Here is a 15,872-nt window from a genome sequence, read left to right as displayed (position 1 = left end):
CTCCTGGGTTCAAGCGATTCTCCTGCCTCAGCCTCCTGAGTAGCTGGGACTACAAGCATGCACCACCACACTGGCTAATTTTTGTATTTTTAGTAGAGACAGGGTTTCACCATGTTGGCCAGGCTGGTCTTGAACTCCTGACCTCAGGTGATCTGCCCGCCTAGGCCTCCCAAAGTGCTGGGATTACAGGCATGAGCCACCATGCCCGGGCTAAACTTGTTTTTTTTCAACCTGGGAGACTTTATCTGCATAATAAGACAACCTTCGTTTGCAGTGCAGTTCTGCCCCTCACTTTCCCGTAACTTGTTGCCACCTGCCCAGAGCCCAGAGGAACTTTTTCCCAGGCTATTGTCTGTTCTTCAGGCTTATTAATTACCACCAAATATAATTTACTCTTCCTCTAAAATTGCCTACACCCCCACTTCCCTCTCTGCTATGAAGAGGGTATTTAAACTTAAACCATCCGGCCCTTGAGTCTCATAGTTTGTGTGGCTCTCCCGCACATGTTCACATTAACAAATTAGTATGCCTTTTCTATTAATCTGTCTATTACCAGTTCATTGCAACAGACTCTTCATATCAAACCCCCAGAGGAGAAGTCTAAACTTCCTTTCATAAGTAAAGGGAGTTCTGAGTGTTTCTTGGTCTCTTCCTTCATGGCTGATGTGGGATTCATGTTAGGGAAAGGATTACAAAGACCTTAGCACACTGATTAAAAACAATAGATTATATAAGGCAAGACGCAGTGGCTCACGCCTGTAATATCAGCATTTTGGGAGGCCAAAGCAGGCAGATCACCTGAGGTCAGGAGTTTGAGACCAGCCTGACCACGTGGAGAAACTCTGTCTCTACTAAAAATAGAAAATTAGACGGGCATGGTGGTGCATGCCTATAATCCCAGCTACTCAGCAGGCTGAGGCAGGAGAATTGCTTGAACCCGGGAGGTGGAGGTTGTGGTGAACCGAAATTATGCCATTGCACTCCAGCCTGGGCAACAAGAGCGAAACTCCATCTCAAAAAAAAAAAAAAGACTATAAGAAACAACCCAAATTTTCACCAACTGATGAATGTATAAATAAAATATGGTATATTCATACAGTGAAGGAGTATTCTTTAATAGAAGGAATGAAGTACTGTTACATGCTACAACATAGATGAATCTGAAACATTACGTTAAAGAAGCCAGAGTAAAAAGGAATAACATATTTTTAATTCACATGAAATTTCTGAATAGGTAAATGTGTGGAAATAGAAAGTAGACTAGTGGTTGCCAGGGGCTGGGCAGTAGGGGTGAGGCAGGATGGGAGTGACTGTTAACGCAAGGGATTACATTCTTTATTTTATTTTTTAAAACAGTTTGCTCTTGTCACCCAGGCTGGAGCGCAATGGCACAATCTTGGCTCACTGCAACCTCTGCCTCCCAGGTTCAAGTGATTCTCCTGCCTCAGCCTCCCAAGTAGCTGGGATTACAGGCACAGGCCACTAGGCCCGGCTAATTTTTTTTTTTTTTTTTTTTTTGGTATTTTTAGTGGAGACGGGGTTTCACCATGTTGGCCAGGCTGGTCTTGAACTCCTGACCTCAAGTGATCCACCTGCCTCAGCCTCCCAAAGTGCTGAGATTACAGGCGTGAGCCACCGTGCCCGGCCGCAGGGGGTTATTTTCAGTAAGCACACGTAAGATTGGTGGTAACAGTTTGAGACCAGCCTACGCAACCTAGTGAGGCCCCGTCTCTATAAAAATTTAAAAAAAAAAAATAGCTGGGTGTGGTGGTGCACACCTGCAGTCCCAGCAACTCAGGAGGCTGAAGTGGGAGGATCGTTTGAGCCTGGGAGTTTGAGGCTGCAGTGAACTATGATTGTGCCACCATACTCCAGCCTGGGCAACAGAGGGAGATCCTATCTCAATTAAAAAAAAAAAAAAAAAAAAAGAATGATTCGAAGACTTTTTAATGCAGATACAGATACCTCATATATCCATATCTATCCACACACACACTTTTATATATTCATATAATGTCTGTGTATGTTCATGTTTTTCAAATTTCTCATTTAAAAAGTAAAGTTTTTGTTTTTTTTTTTTTTTTGAGTCTCGTCTGTCACCCAGGCTAGACTGTAATCTTGGCTCACTGCAACCTCTGCCTCCCAGGTTCAAGTGATTCTCCTGCCTCAGCCTCCTGAGTAGCTGTGATTACAAGCGCCTACTAGCATACCCAGCTAATTTTTTGTATTTTTTGTAAAGACAGGGTTTCACCATATTGGCCAGGCTGGTTTTGAACCCCTGACCTCAAGTGATCTGCCCACCTCGACCTTCCAAAGTGCTAGGATTACAGGCATGAGCCACCATGCCAGGCCAAAAGTAATGCTTTCTTATTTTAATATTTGGAAAATACAAGGAGGGTAAGGGATTAAAAATCACCTATTGATTACAATGTATACTCTTTATGTGATGGGTACATTAAAAGTCCAGACTTCACCAACAAGTATACCAACAAGTATAATTCATCTACTATGTAACCCAAAACCACTTGTACCCCTAAAGCTATTGACATTTTAAAAAATTATATATATGAAAAAATACTGAAAATAATAAAGAATAAAGAAAAATAACTATAATGTAGCCTTTAGTGGCACTATCTCTACTATTAGCATTTTAGTATATTTCCTCTTGTCTTTTAAACATTGATTTTATTAATAGAGTAGATACAAATACATATATGCAATGTATGAAAGGTATAAAGAATAATGAGGCAAAAAAAGTCTCTGTACATATGTACAATTCAACAAGAAAACCATTTTCATTGTCTTTTCTTTCTACTTTTTTTCTTTTTTTTTTTTTTGAGACGGAGTCTCCCACTGTCGCTCGGGCTGGAGTGCAATGGCGCGATCTTGGCTCACTGCAACCTCCACCTCCCAGGTCCAAGCGATTCTCCTGCCTCAGCTTCTGGAGTAGCTGAGATTACAGGCACCCGCCACCATGCCCAGCTAATTTTTTGTATTTTTATTAGAGATGGGGGGTTTCACTATGTTGGCCAGGCTGGTCTCGAACTCCTGACTTTATGATCCATCCGCCTTGGACTCCCAAAGTGCTGGGATTACAGGCGTGAGCCATCACACCCGGCCTTGTTCCTTTTTATTTAAATTGTTTACTACTATTCTGTTTCAGACAGAGATCATTATTTTTGAAGCTTCCAATTTCATCTTGTTCCCTAGGTTAATCCAATACCCTCTCCTGTTAATGTCCAATAGTTATCATGACTTTTTTTTTTTTTTTTTTTTAGAGAGTCTCTCTCTTTTGCCCAAGCTGGAGGGCAGTGGCAGGATCTCAGCTCCCTGCAACCTCTGCCTCCTGGATTCAAGCAATTCTCATGCTTCAGCCTCCAGAGTATCTGGGACTACAGGTGCACACCACCACACCCAGCAAATTTTTAGTAGAAATGGCATTTTGCCATGTTGGCCAGAGTGGTCTCAAACTCCTGGCCTCAAGTGATCTGCCCGCCTTGGCCTCCAGAAGTGCTGGGATTACAGGCATGAGCCACGGCGCCCAGCCTATCATGACTTTTGTGTTTGTTATTCTCTTACCACATAGGTATATAAGATATATATATATATATATGTTATCTACTATTGGAGAGCAAATTACCCCCAAACTTAGCAGCTTAAAATTACAATAATGTATTATTTCATACAATTTCTGAGTGTCCGGAATCCAGCTTAATGGAGCGGTTCTGGTTCAGGGTCTCTAATAAGGTTGTCATCACCTGAAGGCTTGACTGGGGCAGGAGGACCCTCACATGACTGTCGGTCTCTCCATAGGGCTGTTCCCAACATGGCAGCTGGCTTCCCCAGAGTGAGAGAGAGAGACCACAAACACAAAGACGGAAGCCACAGTCTTTTGGGGTTTTTTTTGTTTGTTTTTTTTTGGAGATGAAGTCTCCCTCTGTCACCCAGGCTGGAGTGCAGTGGCGGGATCTCAGCTCACTGCAAGCTCCACCTCCTGGGTTCATGCCATTCTCCTGCCTCAGCCTCCCGAGTAGCTGGGACTACAGGCGCCCACCACCACACCCAGCTAATTTTGTTTTTTTTATTTTTAGTAGAGATGGGGTTACACTGTGTTAGCCAGGATGGTCTCGATCTCCTGACCTCATGATCCACCCGCCTCAGCCTCCCAAAGTGCTGCGATTACAGGCGTGAGCCACTGCGCCCAGCTGAAGCCACAATCTTTCGTAACGAAGTCTTGAAAGTGACATACCCCCAGCTTGGGCAATATGGCGAAACACCGTCTCTACAAAAAATACAAAAATTAGCTGAGTGTGGTGGCACATGCCTGTGGTCCCAGCTACTAGGGAGGCTGAGGTGGGAGGATTGCTTGGGCCTGGGAGGTCAAGGCTGCAGTGAGCCGTGATTATGCCACTGCACTACAGCCTGGGCAACAGCAAGACCCTGTCAAGAAAAGAAAGAGAGAGAGAGAGAGAGAAGAAGGGAGGGAAAGAAACATTTTGTCATTAGTCACACAGAACAACTGTGGTTCAGTGTAGGAGGGAAACACACAAGGGCATGAATATGAAGAGGCAGGGATATTTAGGTGCCATCTTGGAGGAAGCTAGATGCTAGAAACTCTAAATTGTATATTGCCTATTTCTAAACTGTGTATAAGTAGAATCTTCCTACATTATTCTTTTTTTAGTGAAAAAGAAGAGAGAATATTTATTGCATATCAAATAGTGAAGATACACCAACTGAACACTGAAGATATTCAGGCTTCGAGTTGTGAAGATGATTTGTGTAGCTAACAAGCTTACATCATTTCCCACTTACTTTACCTATTTCTTCTACCAGTTTTAAGCAAAACTCTCCTTCCATGTGATTGTAAATCATCTCTGTAACCTAAAGGCTGCTTGAATGGCCCTACGTTCCTGACGAATAGAGGGGAACCACACACAATGGGGTCTATTTGAGGCTGGAGGGTGGGAGGAAGGAGAGGGTGAACGATTAGCACTCAGAGCTCTGGGATCAGACTGCCTAGGGTTAAATCCTGGTTAAGTCCATCACTTATCAACTGCAGGATTTGGGGCCACTGACTTCCCCTCTCTAAGCCTCTCTTTCCTCACTTGTTTTATGGGTAGGATAACAGTATTTACTGCAAATGGTTAAGAACATAAAGCACTTAGAACAGTGCCTGACACACAGACGGGATGGATAAGCATTCACCATTAATATTTTTATGGTGAACAGTTCAAAACTTCCAATTAAGCTCTTCTATCTCTATTTCTTGCTGTCAGACCTACAGACGATGGTTATTTCACATCTCTCGTGTTTTTTTTGTTTGTTTGTTTGTTTTTTTATGAAGTATTTATTGATCATTCTTGGGTGTTTCTCGGAGAGGGGGATATGGGAGGGTCATAGGATAATAGTGGAGAGAAGGTCAGGAGATAAACACATGAACAAAGGTCTCTGGTTTTCCTAGGCAGAGGTCCCTGCGGCCTTCTGCAGTGTTTGTGTCCCTGGGTACTTGAGATTAGGGAGTGGTGATGACTCTTAAAGAGCATGCTGCCTTCAAGCATCTGTTTAACAAAGCACATCTTGCACCGCCCTTTAATCCATTTAACCCTGAGTTGACACAGCACATGTTTCAGAGAGCAGGGGGCTGGGGGAAAGGCCATAGATCAACAGCATCCCAAGACAGAAGAATTTCTCCTAGTCAGAACAAAATGGAGTCTCCTATGCCCACCTCTTTCTACACAGACACAGCAACATTCTGATCTCTTCTTCCTTTCCCCACTCGTCCCCCTCTTCTTTTCAACAAAACCGTCATCGTCCTCATGGCCCGCTCCCGATGGTCGCTGTCTCTTTGGAGCTGTTGGGTACACCTCCCAGACAGGGCAGCCGGGCAGAGGCGCTCCTCACCTCCCAGACAGGGCAGCCGGGCAGAGGCGCTCCTCACATCCCAGACGGGGCAGCCGGGCAGAGGCGCTCCTCACTTCCCAGACGGGGCGGCCGGGCAGAGGCGCTCCTCACTTCCCAGACGGGGCGGCCGGGCAGAGGCGCTCCTCACATCCCAGACGGGGCGGCCGGGCAGAGGCGCTCCTCACTTCCCAGATGGAGCGGCCGGGCACAGGCGCTCCTCACTTCCTCCCAGACGGGGTGGCAGCCAGGCAGAGGCGCTCCTCACTTCCCAGATAGGGCGGCCGGGCAGAAGCGCTCCTCACATCCCAGACGATGGGTGGCCGGGCAGAGGCGCTCCTCACCTCCCAGACGGGGCGGCCGGGCAGAGGCGCTCCTCACTTCCCAGACGGGGTGGCAGGGCAGATGCTCCTCACTTCCCAGACGGGGCGGCCAGGCAGAGGCGCTCCTCACTTCCTCCCAGATGGGGTGGCAACCAGGCAGAGGCGCTCCTCACTTCCCAGACGGGGCGGCCGGGCAGAGACGCTCCTCACTTCCCAGACGGGGCGGCCGGGCAGAGGCGCTCCTCACTTCCCAGACAGGGCGGCCGGGCAGAGGCGCTCCTCACTTCCTCCCAGATGGGGTGGCAGCCGGGCAGAGGCGCTCCTCACCTCCCAGACGGGGCGGCCGGGCAGAGGCGCTCCTCACTTCCCAGACGGGGCGGCCGGGCAGAGGCGCTCCTCACCTCCAACCAGACGAGGTGGCAGCCAGGCAGAGGCGCTCCTCACCTCCCAGACGGGGCGGCCGGACAGAGGTGCTCCTCATCTCCCAGACGGGGCGGCCGGGCAGAGGTGCTCCTCACTTCCTCCCAGACGAGGTGGCGGCCGGGCAGAGGCACTCCTCACCTCCCAGACGGGGCGGCTGGGCAGAGGTGCTCCTCACTTCCCAGACGTTGGGCGGCCGGGCAGAGGTGCTCCTTACTTCCCAGACGGGGCGGCCGGGCAGAAGCGCTCCTCACTTTCCAGACGGGGCGGCCAGGTAGAGGCGCTCCTCACTTCCCAGACGGGGCGGCCGGGCAGAGGCACTCCTCACTTCCTCCCAGACGGGGTGGCGGCCGGGTAGAGGTGCTCCTCACCTCCCAGACGGGGCGGCCAGGCAGAGGTGCTCCTCACTTCCCAGACAGGGCGGCCGGGCAGAGGTGCTCCTCACTTCCCAGACGGGGCGGCCAGGCAGAGGGGCTCCTCACATCCCAGACGATGGGCGGCCAGGCAGAGACGCTCCTCACTTCCTAGACAGGGTGGCGGTGGGGCAGAGGCTGTAATCTTAGCACTTTAGGAGGCCAAGGCAGGCGGCTGGGAGGTGGAGGTTGTAGCGAGCCGAGATCACGCCACTGCACTCCAGCCTGAGCAACATTGAGCATTGAGTGAGCGAGACTCCGTCTGCAATCCCAGCACCTCGGGAGGCCGAGGTGGGCAGATCACTCCAGGCCAGGAGCTGGAGACCAGCCCGGTCAACACGGCGAAACCTCGTCTCCACCAAAAACACAAAAACCAGTCAGACGTGGCGGCGCGCGCCTGCAATCCCAGGCACTGGGCAGGCCGAGGCAGGAGAATCACAGGAGCCCGAGGCAGGGAGGTTGCAGTGAGCCGAGATCACGGCAGTACAGTCAAGCTTCGGCAACAGAGGGAGACCGAAAAAAGAAGGAGAGGGAGACCGAAGAAAGGGGGGAGAGGGAGGGGGAGGGGGAGGGGGGAGGGGGGAGGGGGAGGGGAAGAGGGAGAGCCCTACATTATTCTTTTGCCATTCTTTCCATTCAATATGTTTCTGAGATTCCTTTTTTTTTTTTTTTTTTTGAGAGGGTGTCTCACTCTGTCACCCAGGCTGGAGTACAGTGGTATGATCACAGCTCACTGTAGCCTCAACCTCCCAGGCTTAAGCTATTCTCTCACCTCAATCTACTCAGTTGCTAGGGACTACAGGTGTATGCCACCAGGCCTGGCTAATTGTTCTTTTTTTGTTTTGTAGAGAGGGGGGTCTCACTATATTGCCCAGGCCGGTATTGGACTCCTGGGCTCAAGCATCTTTCCACCTTGGACTCCCAAAGTGGTGGGATTACAGGTGTGAGCCACCATGGCTGGTCTGTTTCAGAGATTCTTCTCTTTTTTTGAGGCAGAGTCTCGCTCTGTCGCCCAGGCTGGAGTGTGGTGGCGTGCTCTCGGCTCATTGCAAACTCTGTCTCCTGGGTTCAAGTGATTCTCCTGCCTCAGCCTCCTGAGTAGCTGGGATTACAGACACCTGCCACCATGCCTGGCTAATTTTTGTATTTGTAGTAGAGATGGAGTTTCACCATGTTGGCCAGGCTGGTCTTGAACCCCTGACCTCGTGATCCACCCGCCTTGCCTCCAAAAGTGTTGGTACTACAGACGTGAGCCACTGTGCCCAGCCAAAGTTAGCATGTTTTGAGATAGTGTTATGTAATTAAAAATAATAGCCGGGCGCAATGGCTCATGCCTATAACCCCAACACTTTGAGAGGCCGAGGCCGGTGGATCACAAAGTCAGGAGTTCAAGACCAGCCTGACCAACATGGTGAGGCAGGAGAATCACTTGAAGCCGGGAGGCACAGGTTGCAGTAAGCCGAGATTGTGCCACTGCACTCCAGCCTTGGCGATAGAACAAGACTCCATATCAAAAAAAAAAAAAAAAAAAAAGAGGGAGGCTGAGGCCAGAGAATCGCTTGAACCCAGGAGGCAGAGGTTGCAGTGAGCCAAGATCATGCCACTGCACTCCAGCCTGGGCGACAGAGCACGACTCCATCTCCAAAAAAAAAAAAAAAAAAGAAAAGAAAAAGAAAAAAGAAAAAAAATACAAAGTTATGTGTAGACAACACAGAGAAGTATAAAAAAGAAAACTTATTTTCTTTATATTTAAATGTAACTTATTTTCTTTAAATTAGATTCCAGTCAAAGATCATTTGAGAGCCATTTAAGACTTGCAAAATTCTTTTTCCAAAATACTGTATCCATCTTTCCAAAATATAAATTTCTTCATGTTCTTTCTGGTTTAAAAAAATCTTTGCTGGCTCCTCTGGTGCTATTTGATGTGCTGCTCGCATGGATACACATTTATATTCCATCTCCTCTCCACCACTCCCCTCAGCCATCTCAATTTATTTCCAGGACACCATGGGCTCTCACGCTGGGCTGCCAAGCCTTCACTCAAGCAATATCTTCTGCTTAAAATGGTCCTACATCCTTTCTCTCCCAAGCAAAATTCTATTCTTTTGAGGGCCAGTTCAGTAAAGCCCCTATCTGTGGACAGAGTTTATCTGCCCTCTGCTGGGCTCCCAAAGCACACTGAGGCTTCCATAATGATACTTTCCACATTGGGATAATAGTGACACCATAGGTTCAAAAATGTAAATCAGACCAGGCGCGCTGGCTCACACCTGTAATCCCAGCACTTTGGGAGGCCAAGGTGGGCGGATCACAAGGTCAGAAGTTCGAGACCAGCCTGACCAACTGGTGAAACACTGTCTCTACTAAAAATACAAAAATTAGCCGGGCATGGTGGCGGGCGCCTGTAATCCCAGCTACTCAGGAGGCTAAGGCAGGAGAATCACTTGAACCCAGGAGGCAGAGGCTGCAGTGAGCCGAGATCGCACCACTGTGCTCCAGCCTGGGCAACAGAGCAAGACTCCGTCTCAAAAAACAAACAAAAAAAAAATGTAAATCAGGGCCAGGTGTGGTGGCTAATGCCCGTAATTCCAGGACTTTGGGAGGCCGACATAGACAGATCACTTGAGCCCAGGAGTTTGAGACCAGCCTGGGCAACATGGGGAAACTCCATTCTCTACAAAAAATACAAAAATTAGCTGGGCGTGGAGGTAGGAGCCTGTATTCACAACTATTGGGGAGGCTGAGGTGGGAGGATCACCTGGGATGGGGAGGTCGAGGCTGCTGTGAGATGAGATCACACCATTGCACTGCAGGCTGGGTGACATACCCTATCTCAAAAAAAAGAAAAAAAAAAAGGCCGGGCATGGTGGCTCATGTCTGTAATTCCAGCACTTTGGGAGGTTGAGGCAGGCGGATCGCTTGAGGTCAGCAGTTTGAGACCAGCCTGGCCAAAATGGTGAAACCTTGTCTCTACTAAAAACACAAAAATTAGCCGGGTGTGGTGGTGTGCACCTGTAGTCCCAGATACTAGGGAGGCTGAGGCAGGACAATCACTTGAACCTGGCGGGCAGAGTTTACAGTGAGCCAAGATAGCACCACTGCACTCCAGCCTGTGCAACAGAGCAAGACTCCGTCTCAAACAAACAACAATAACAAAAAAAAAAAAATGAGGAAAGAGTTCAACAGAAAGATCACCTGAAAAGGGGGTAAACAATATGAAGAGAATTCACCAATACAAGATCCACCCTCCAAAGAAAGACTAAAAAATATGACAAATTGCTGAACTTCATTCATAATAAAAAAAGAAATATGAAAGTGCCTTCGGTTTTTACCCATCTAATTGTCAAGGATAAAGCATTTGATAACACACCGTGTGGTTCAGGGTGTAAGGAAATTGGCCGGGCACGGTGGCTCACGCCTGTAAATGATTCTCCTGTAAGCGATTCTCCTGCCTCAGCTTCCCGAGTAGCTGGGATTACAAGCATGCGCCACCACGCCCAGCTAATTTTTTGTATTTTTAGTAGAGACGGGGTTTCACCACGTCGGCCAGGCTGGTCTTGAACTCCTAACCTCAGGTGATCCGCCCGCCTCGGCCTCCCAAAGTGCTGGGATTACGGGCGTGAGCCACCGCGCCCGGCCTGTCCTATGGAGTTTACAATTAATAACTCTTTTAATCATCACAATAGCTCAATGAGAGAGGTTGATACTATCACCCATTTTACAATTGAGGACATTGAAGCACACAGCAGTTGAAAAACTTGCCTAACTAGCAGAGTTAGAATCCAGACAAAGTGCTTAACCACAAGGCGATGCTTCTTCTATATATAAACTGACGGACGGATGAAATAGGCTGATTGACTAATGAGTGACTGACTGACTGACTGAATGAATGAATAAATGGAAATGTGATTATAAATGTTGATTTTTTGCGCCTCCCGACTCCCCAGATCTACCGCGAGGGGGCGATCTCTCCCCGGTCCTGATGCCAGTCACTCAAGGCGCGCACTCCCTTTGCGTCTCGGGCTCGCGCGCGTTGCCGCGGCACCGGAAGTGACTGAGCTTGCAAGTTCCCCTGTCTCTTCAGGGGAAACTGAGGCCGGCTTGTTCGGGAGAGACGGCGCGAGCAGTCAGCCAGGTAGGCCGGCAGCCAGGTAGGCCGGCAGCCAGGTAGGCCGGCCCGGGTCCGCGGCGCGGAACTCGGCCGCGAAGAGCTCTTGCGTCTGGAAGCTACCGGGCCGACGAAGGGGGATGTGGCCCCCCACGGCTCGCGGGGCTCGCAGGTGAGAGCGCCGCCTCCCCTGTGCGTGACAGCCGCTGCGTCCAATAGGAGCCTTCGCCGTCCCGCTTCCGTGCCGGCTGGGCTCGCTGATTGGCTGCGCTGGGGCGGACCGCCGGGGGCGAGGCCCCACCTCTCAGAAAGGTCTAGGGGGCGCCCCCGGGGGAGGGCGGTTGCCTAGCAACGGGGCGGTGGCTCGGCGGGTACCCGGCCTAGTGAGCGCGAGAAGCCGCGAGGCCGCAGCCGGCCCACCCTGGGCTCCGGAGAGGTGCAGCCCCCCGCCCCGGAGCCCTCCTGGGGGCGCCAGAAAGCCACTTTGGGCCTGTCCCCAGGAAAACGTGGTCTCAGCTGTGGGGCCGTCGAGCAGGCCTCGACCCCTCTTCCTGACCTGAGGAGAGGCCCCGCGCCTCACCCTCACCCAGTCTTTGTGCAGGGCGCCGGCGGCCATTGTGTCCGGGCGGGGAATGGAGGACCCGGCAATCCCCCACCGCCACGTTCTGGGCCTTTGGGGAATTCAGAGCAAACCAGCGGCATTTGTGGGGGGTCTCCGGCCTTCAACCTCCCAGACAGGCCTGGGGGTGGCCTTCCCAAAGTCAGATTGCAGATCCGAGGCAGTTTCCCCCTCCCTGCGTCCCTCACCGAAACCCTGAACCCCATTGAGAAGTCCCTTCGGGGTTTCGGAAGCCTCCATCTCACCCTGGGCTGGTGCTTAAATAGAAAAAAGAAAAATAGAAAACCAACTAAATCCATACCAGCCACCTCCAAGAGAGTACTCCTGGCTCCCAGTAGGAGGCGGAGAGCCAAGGGGCGTGCAAGAGCGAGGGGGCTGGGCTCCCGGGTGGCAGGAGGCCGCGGCTGCGGAGCGGCCGCCCTCGATCCGGGCGATGGAGGAGGAAGCAAGCGAGGGGGCTGGTTCCTGAGCTTCGCAATTCCTGTGTCGCCTTCTGGGCTCCCAGCCTCCCGGGTCGCATGATCCCTCCGGCCAGAGCTGGTTTTTTTGCCAGCCGCCGCGAGGCCGGCTGAGTTACCGGCATCCCCGCAGCCACCTCTTCTCCAGACCTGTGATACAAAAGATCTTCCGGGGGCTGCACCTGCCTGCCTTTGCCTAAGGCGGATTTGAATGTAGGTGGTGCGGGGGAGCGGGAGTGGGGCGGGGGGGACTGCCCAGGGGGTGACTTTCCGAGGAAGGCATTTCGGAGAAGACGCGGGTAGAAAAGGCTGGTGGGCGATTCAGAGTCCACTGATGCTTTCGATTTGACTTAATTGAAGTATCTTGGAACCTAAACCCAGACCTTCGTAAGACCCACAAAGAAACCAGTTCTGGTACCTGGAGGGGGAATGGGATGTTTAGGGTAAATGGCATGCATATTAATTATTTTTTTTTCCTGAAGCTCTTTCTCTCCCTTCAGAATCTTATCTTGGCTTTGGATCTTAGAAGAGAATCACTAACCAGAGACGAGACTCAGTGAGTGAGCAGGTGTTTTGGACAATGGACTGGTTGAGCCCATCCCTATTATAAAAATGTCTCAGAGCAACCGGGAGCTGGTGGTTGACTTTCTCTCCTACAAGCTTTCCCAGAAAGGATACAGCTGGAGTCAGTTTAGTGATGTGGAAGAGAACAGGACTGAGGCCCCAGAAGGGACTGAATCGGAGATGGAGACCCCCAGTGCCATCAATGGCAACCCATCCTGGCACCTGGCGGACAGCCCCGCGGTGAATGGAGCCACTGGCCACAGCAGCAGTTTGGATGCCCGGGAGGTGATCCCCATGGCAGCAGTAAAGCAAGCGCTGAGGGAGGCAGGCGACGAGTTTGAACTGCGGTACCGGCGGGCATTCAGTGACCTGACATCCCAGCTCCACATCACCCCAGGGACAGCATATCAGAGCTTTGAACAGGTAGTGAATGAACTCTTCCGGGATGGGGTAAACTGGGGTCGCATTGTGGCCTTTTTCTCCTTCGGCGGGGCACTGTGCGTGGAAAGCGTAGACAAGGAGATGCAGGTATTGGTGAGTCGGATTGCAGCTTGGATGGCCACTTACCTGAATGACCACCTAGAGCCTTGGATCCAGGAGAACGGCGGCTGGGTAAGAACCAAGCCCCTTGTGTGTCCCTTTTCTTTGGCCTCTGGTCAGAGATCCCCAACAGCCCTTCTTCTGTATCTCTGTTGTGTTGGGTGATTGTTGGAGACGTTGGTAGTTGAGGAAACCTGACTGGCCTCATTTCACCACAAGAGGTTAACTCCTTGGAAATACAAATGACCCTGTGCTTCAGAGATCAGGCATCTTTCACCCTGGTCATCCCCATGACTCCACTATTCCATACTTGTGTTCCAGTTTCTCAGCAAAGAAAACTGTAGCCTCTGTGTTCATTAAGTCCCAAACCTGTGAGGGTAGGAAGTTAGTTCGGTGTTTACCTTACCTTATACAATGGTTCACGCACAAAGGGGTGATGAGTATAATGCCTGGAGAAGATGATGAGCATCAATGACCCACAGACCTCTCCATCTGTTCCCCCCAAGGGGTCTCAGTCCTATCCTGGGCTTCTCTCCCCCAAATCAAGTTCCCTTTATTTCAAAGTTTGCGTGTATGGCACTCTCCTCTCAGACTAGGGCATGGCCACAGGCAGGAGTTCCCACTGGGTTGAATGGCTGAGAATTGTCAGATTTTGGGGCAGTGTAGGCTGTGCAGATTGTGTTTGCACTGCGCCCCCTAAGTTCATTTCCCCCAAAGTGTGCGACTTTCTGCATGGTTGCCTTGTTTATGGAGCACTTGCTGTGTCACACATTAAGCCCGGGGACTTTGCACCTCATTGCCTGGGGTCGGTTGGGGAGCTCCAGCTGCTCTGCCTGTTACTTTCCGGCCAGAGCCCAGGGGCCTCTTCAAGCACTGTTTGCTGGCAAAGCAAGAACCCAGTCTTTGGGGCTCTGTGGGACATTGAGATTTAGTAACAGACTTCACATGCAGGTATAAGTTCCAGTTCTGTCATGTAACTAGCTGTGTGACCTTGGACAGGCTGGGTTACTTTCTTGAGGCTTAGTTTCTTTCACTAAAAAATGTGGCAAGCTCTCCTTGCCTTACAGAGTATTGTAAATCTTGGCGATAATGTGAGCACAGTGACTGACACTAGCAAATTCCCTTTCCAGGGAGGGAGAGTTCTCCTGCCCGTCACTGAGCCAGGATGAGATGGTGGTGAAAGCTTCTTCACCAGCGGTCACTGTGGGCAAGTTTTGCTCTTCAGTGAACTCAGTCCTGTTTTCTTGCTTATCTCCCTACCTAGCGGAGGTACAGGGTTTATGAGAGGTATTCTATCCCCTCAGAATATGCAGAAAAGCAACAAGCTGTGGAAAATAAGTCATCCATTGAAGGAGCTGAGGTGGAAGGGGACATGCACCATGGACTCAGGAATGTCAAGAATGCAACTGTCTATAGGCTGGGCCTAGGGCGTGGCAGGCACTTCACTTTACCACTGAGCAAGAGACCTCCTGAGTTTGCCCTGGAACCCCACCCCCTCTCTCATTTTGCATTTCTTTGCAACTTCAACTCTTCTGTGCCAGCTCTGGTAAAAGGCAAGGGGGTCAAGTCAATAGAGGTCAGATAACTGGGGTGGGGTCAGGGGAGGTAAAGGTGGTGGGTTCTCTTGAGCTAAGGCTGACTAGACTTGAAAGCCATTCTGTAAATGAACTCTCTGGGGGGATAAATGATTAAATAGTTCCTGTTGGTTTGTGCAGTGACCTCTCCTGTTCCCTCCTGCTTTGATTCTCTTTTGGGGCAAATATTTGTTCAGCTGATTACAGGAGGGACAGGATTCCAGTACTGCAGACACACCCTCTGAGGCATCTCCAAGTAGGGATTGAGGCTGCTTGCCCACTTTGCCTGACTATTGTCTTTGGCCAGTGGTCCTAATACCAGGTGGGTCGTTGCCAGCTATAAACAAAAGGCAGTCTGGGAGAGGTGCCTGGTCTGCTAGCCAGCCTCTGCAGAAGGCTACCCCTACCAGAGAATTGCCAGCTGCCCAGTGGTGCATATGAAAGAGGTCTTAGACACAGCAGCTCTGGGTAAGTTTATTAGATCTCTATTGAGTTGAAATTCCATCTTCCATCTCTTTGCTTAAGAATTATCAGAGCCCGTTGGACAACATACCACATGTCACTTCCTCTTGGTGAACAGAGGGGATGTGTGTGGAAGAGCCAGTTATATCAGAAGCATTTCTGAGCACGCATTCTCTCCCTGAGGCCAGGGAGTAAAGAACATTTGACTCAGGATCCTTTGAGCCTGGGTAGAAGGTACCCGCCCCCTTCCTCTCAGGTATTATCCTGTTCCAAGCTGCACCAACTGGCTACTGTGGTGGCATTGGGTAATTATCCTGGAGACTGCGGCTGGGAGATCCTTGAGGGTAGGAGTTATGGGCTATTCTACTCAGGGCTTGTTCTAAATTTAGCATCCCTACAGGAAAAGGGAAGAAAATTAGTCTTTATTGAGTACCTGTTAAGTACTAGGCACTGTGTTAGGTCCCCTACTTATGCAACCAATGTTTCTTGA

General features: G+C 50.5%; 1 protein-coding gene across 6 annotated transcripts in view; it reads left to right on the top strand.

Moving 5' to 3' along the window:
• Positions 1-11,048: 11,048 nt before the first annotated feature.
• BCL2L1 (BCL2 like 1) overlaps positions 11,049-15,872 on the top strand; it is a 59,866-nt gene continuing 55,042 nt past the window's right edge. Inside the window, exons 1-2 of one of the 6 annotated variants that reach the window (XM_024238813.3) lie at positions 11,049-11,337; positions 12,743-13,418. In XM_024238813.3, the coding sequence (XP_024094581.1) occupies positions 12,855-13,418 (564 nt within the window). In that variant the 5' untranslated portion in view covers positions 11,049-11,337; positions 12,743-12,854. Of the gene's footprint in view, positions 11,338-11,455; positions 12,456-12,511; positions 12,657-12,724; positions 13,419-15,872 lie in introns of those variants that run through there. The other 5 variants (XM_024238812.3, XM_024238811.3, XM_003780358.5 and 2 more) reach the window with 5 other exon arrangements.

Source organism: Pongo abelii, chromosome 21 (genome assembly GCF_028885655.2).
Source record: "Pongo abelii isolate AG06213 chromosome 21, NHGRI_mPonAbe1-v2.0_pri, whole genome shotgun sequence".
NCBI classification, from domain to species: domain Eukaryota; kingdom Metazoa; phylum Chordata; class Mammalia; order Primates; family Hominidae; genus Pongo; species Pongo abelii.
The sequence above is the reverse complement of the archived record's forward strand: the minus strand, read 5'-3'. Positions and strand labels throughout refer to the sequence as shown.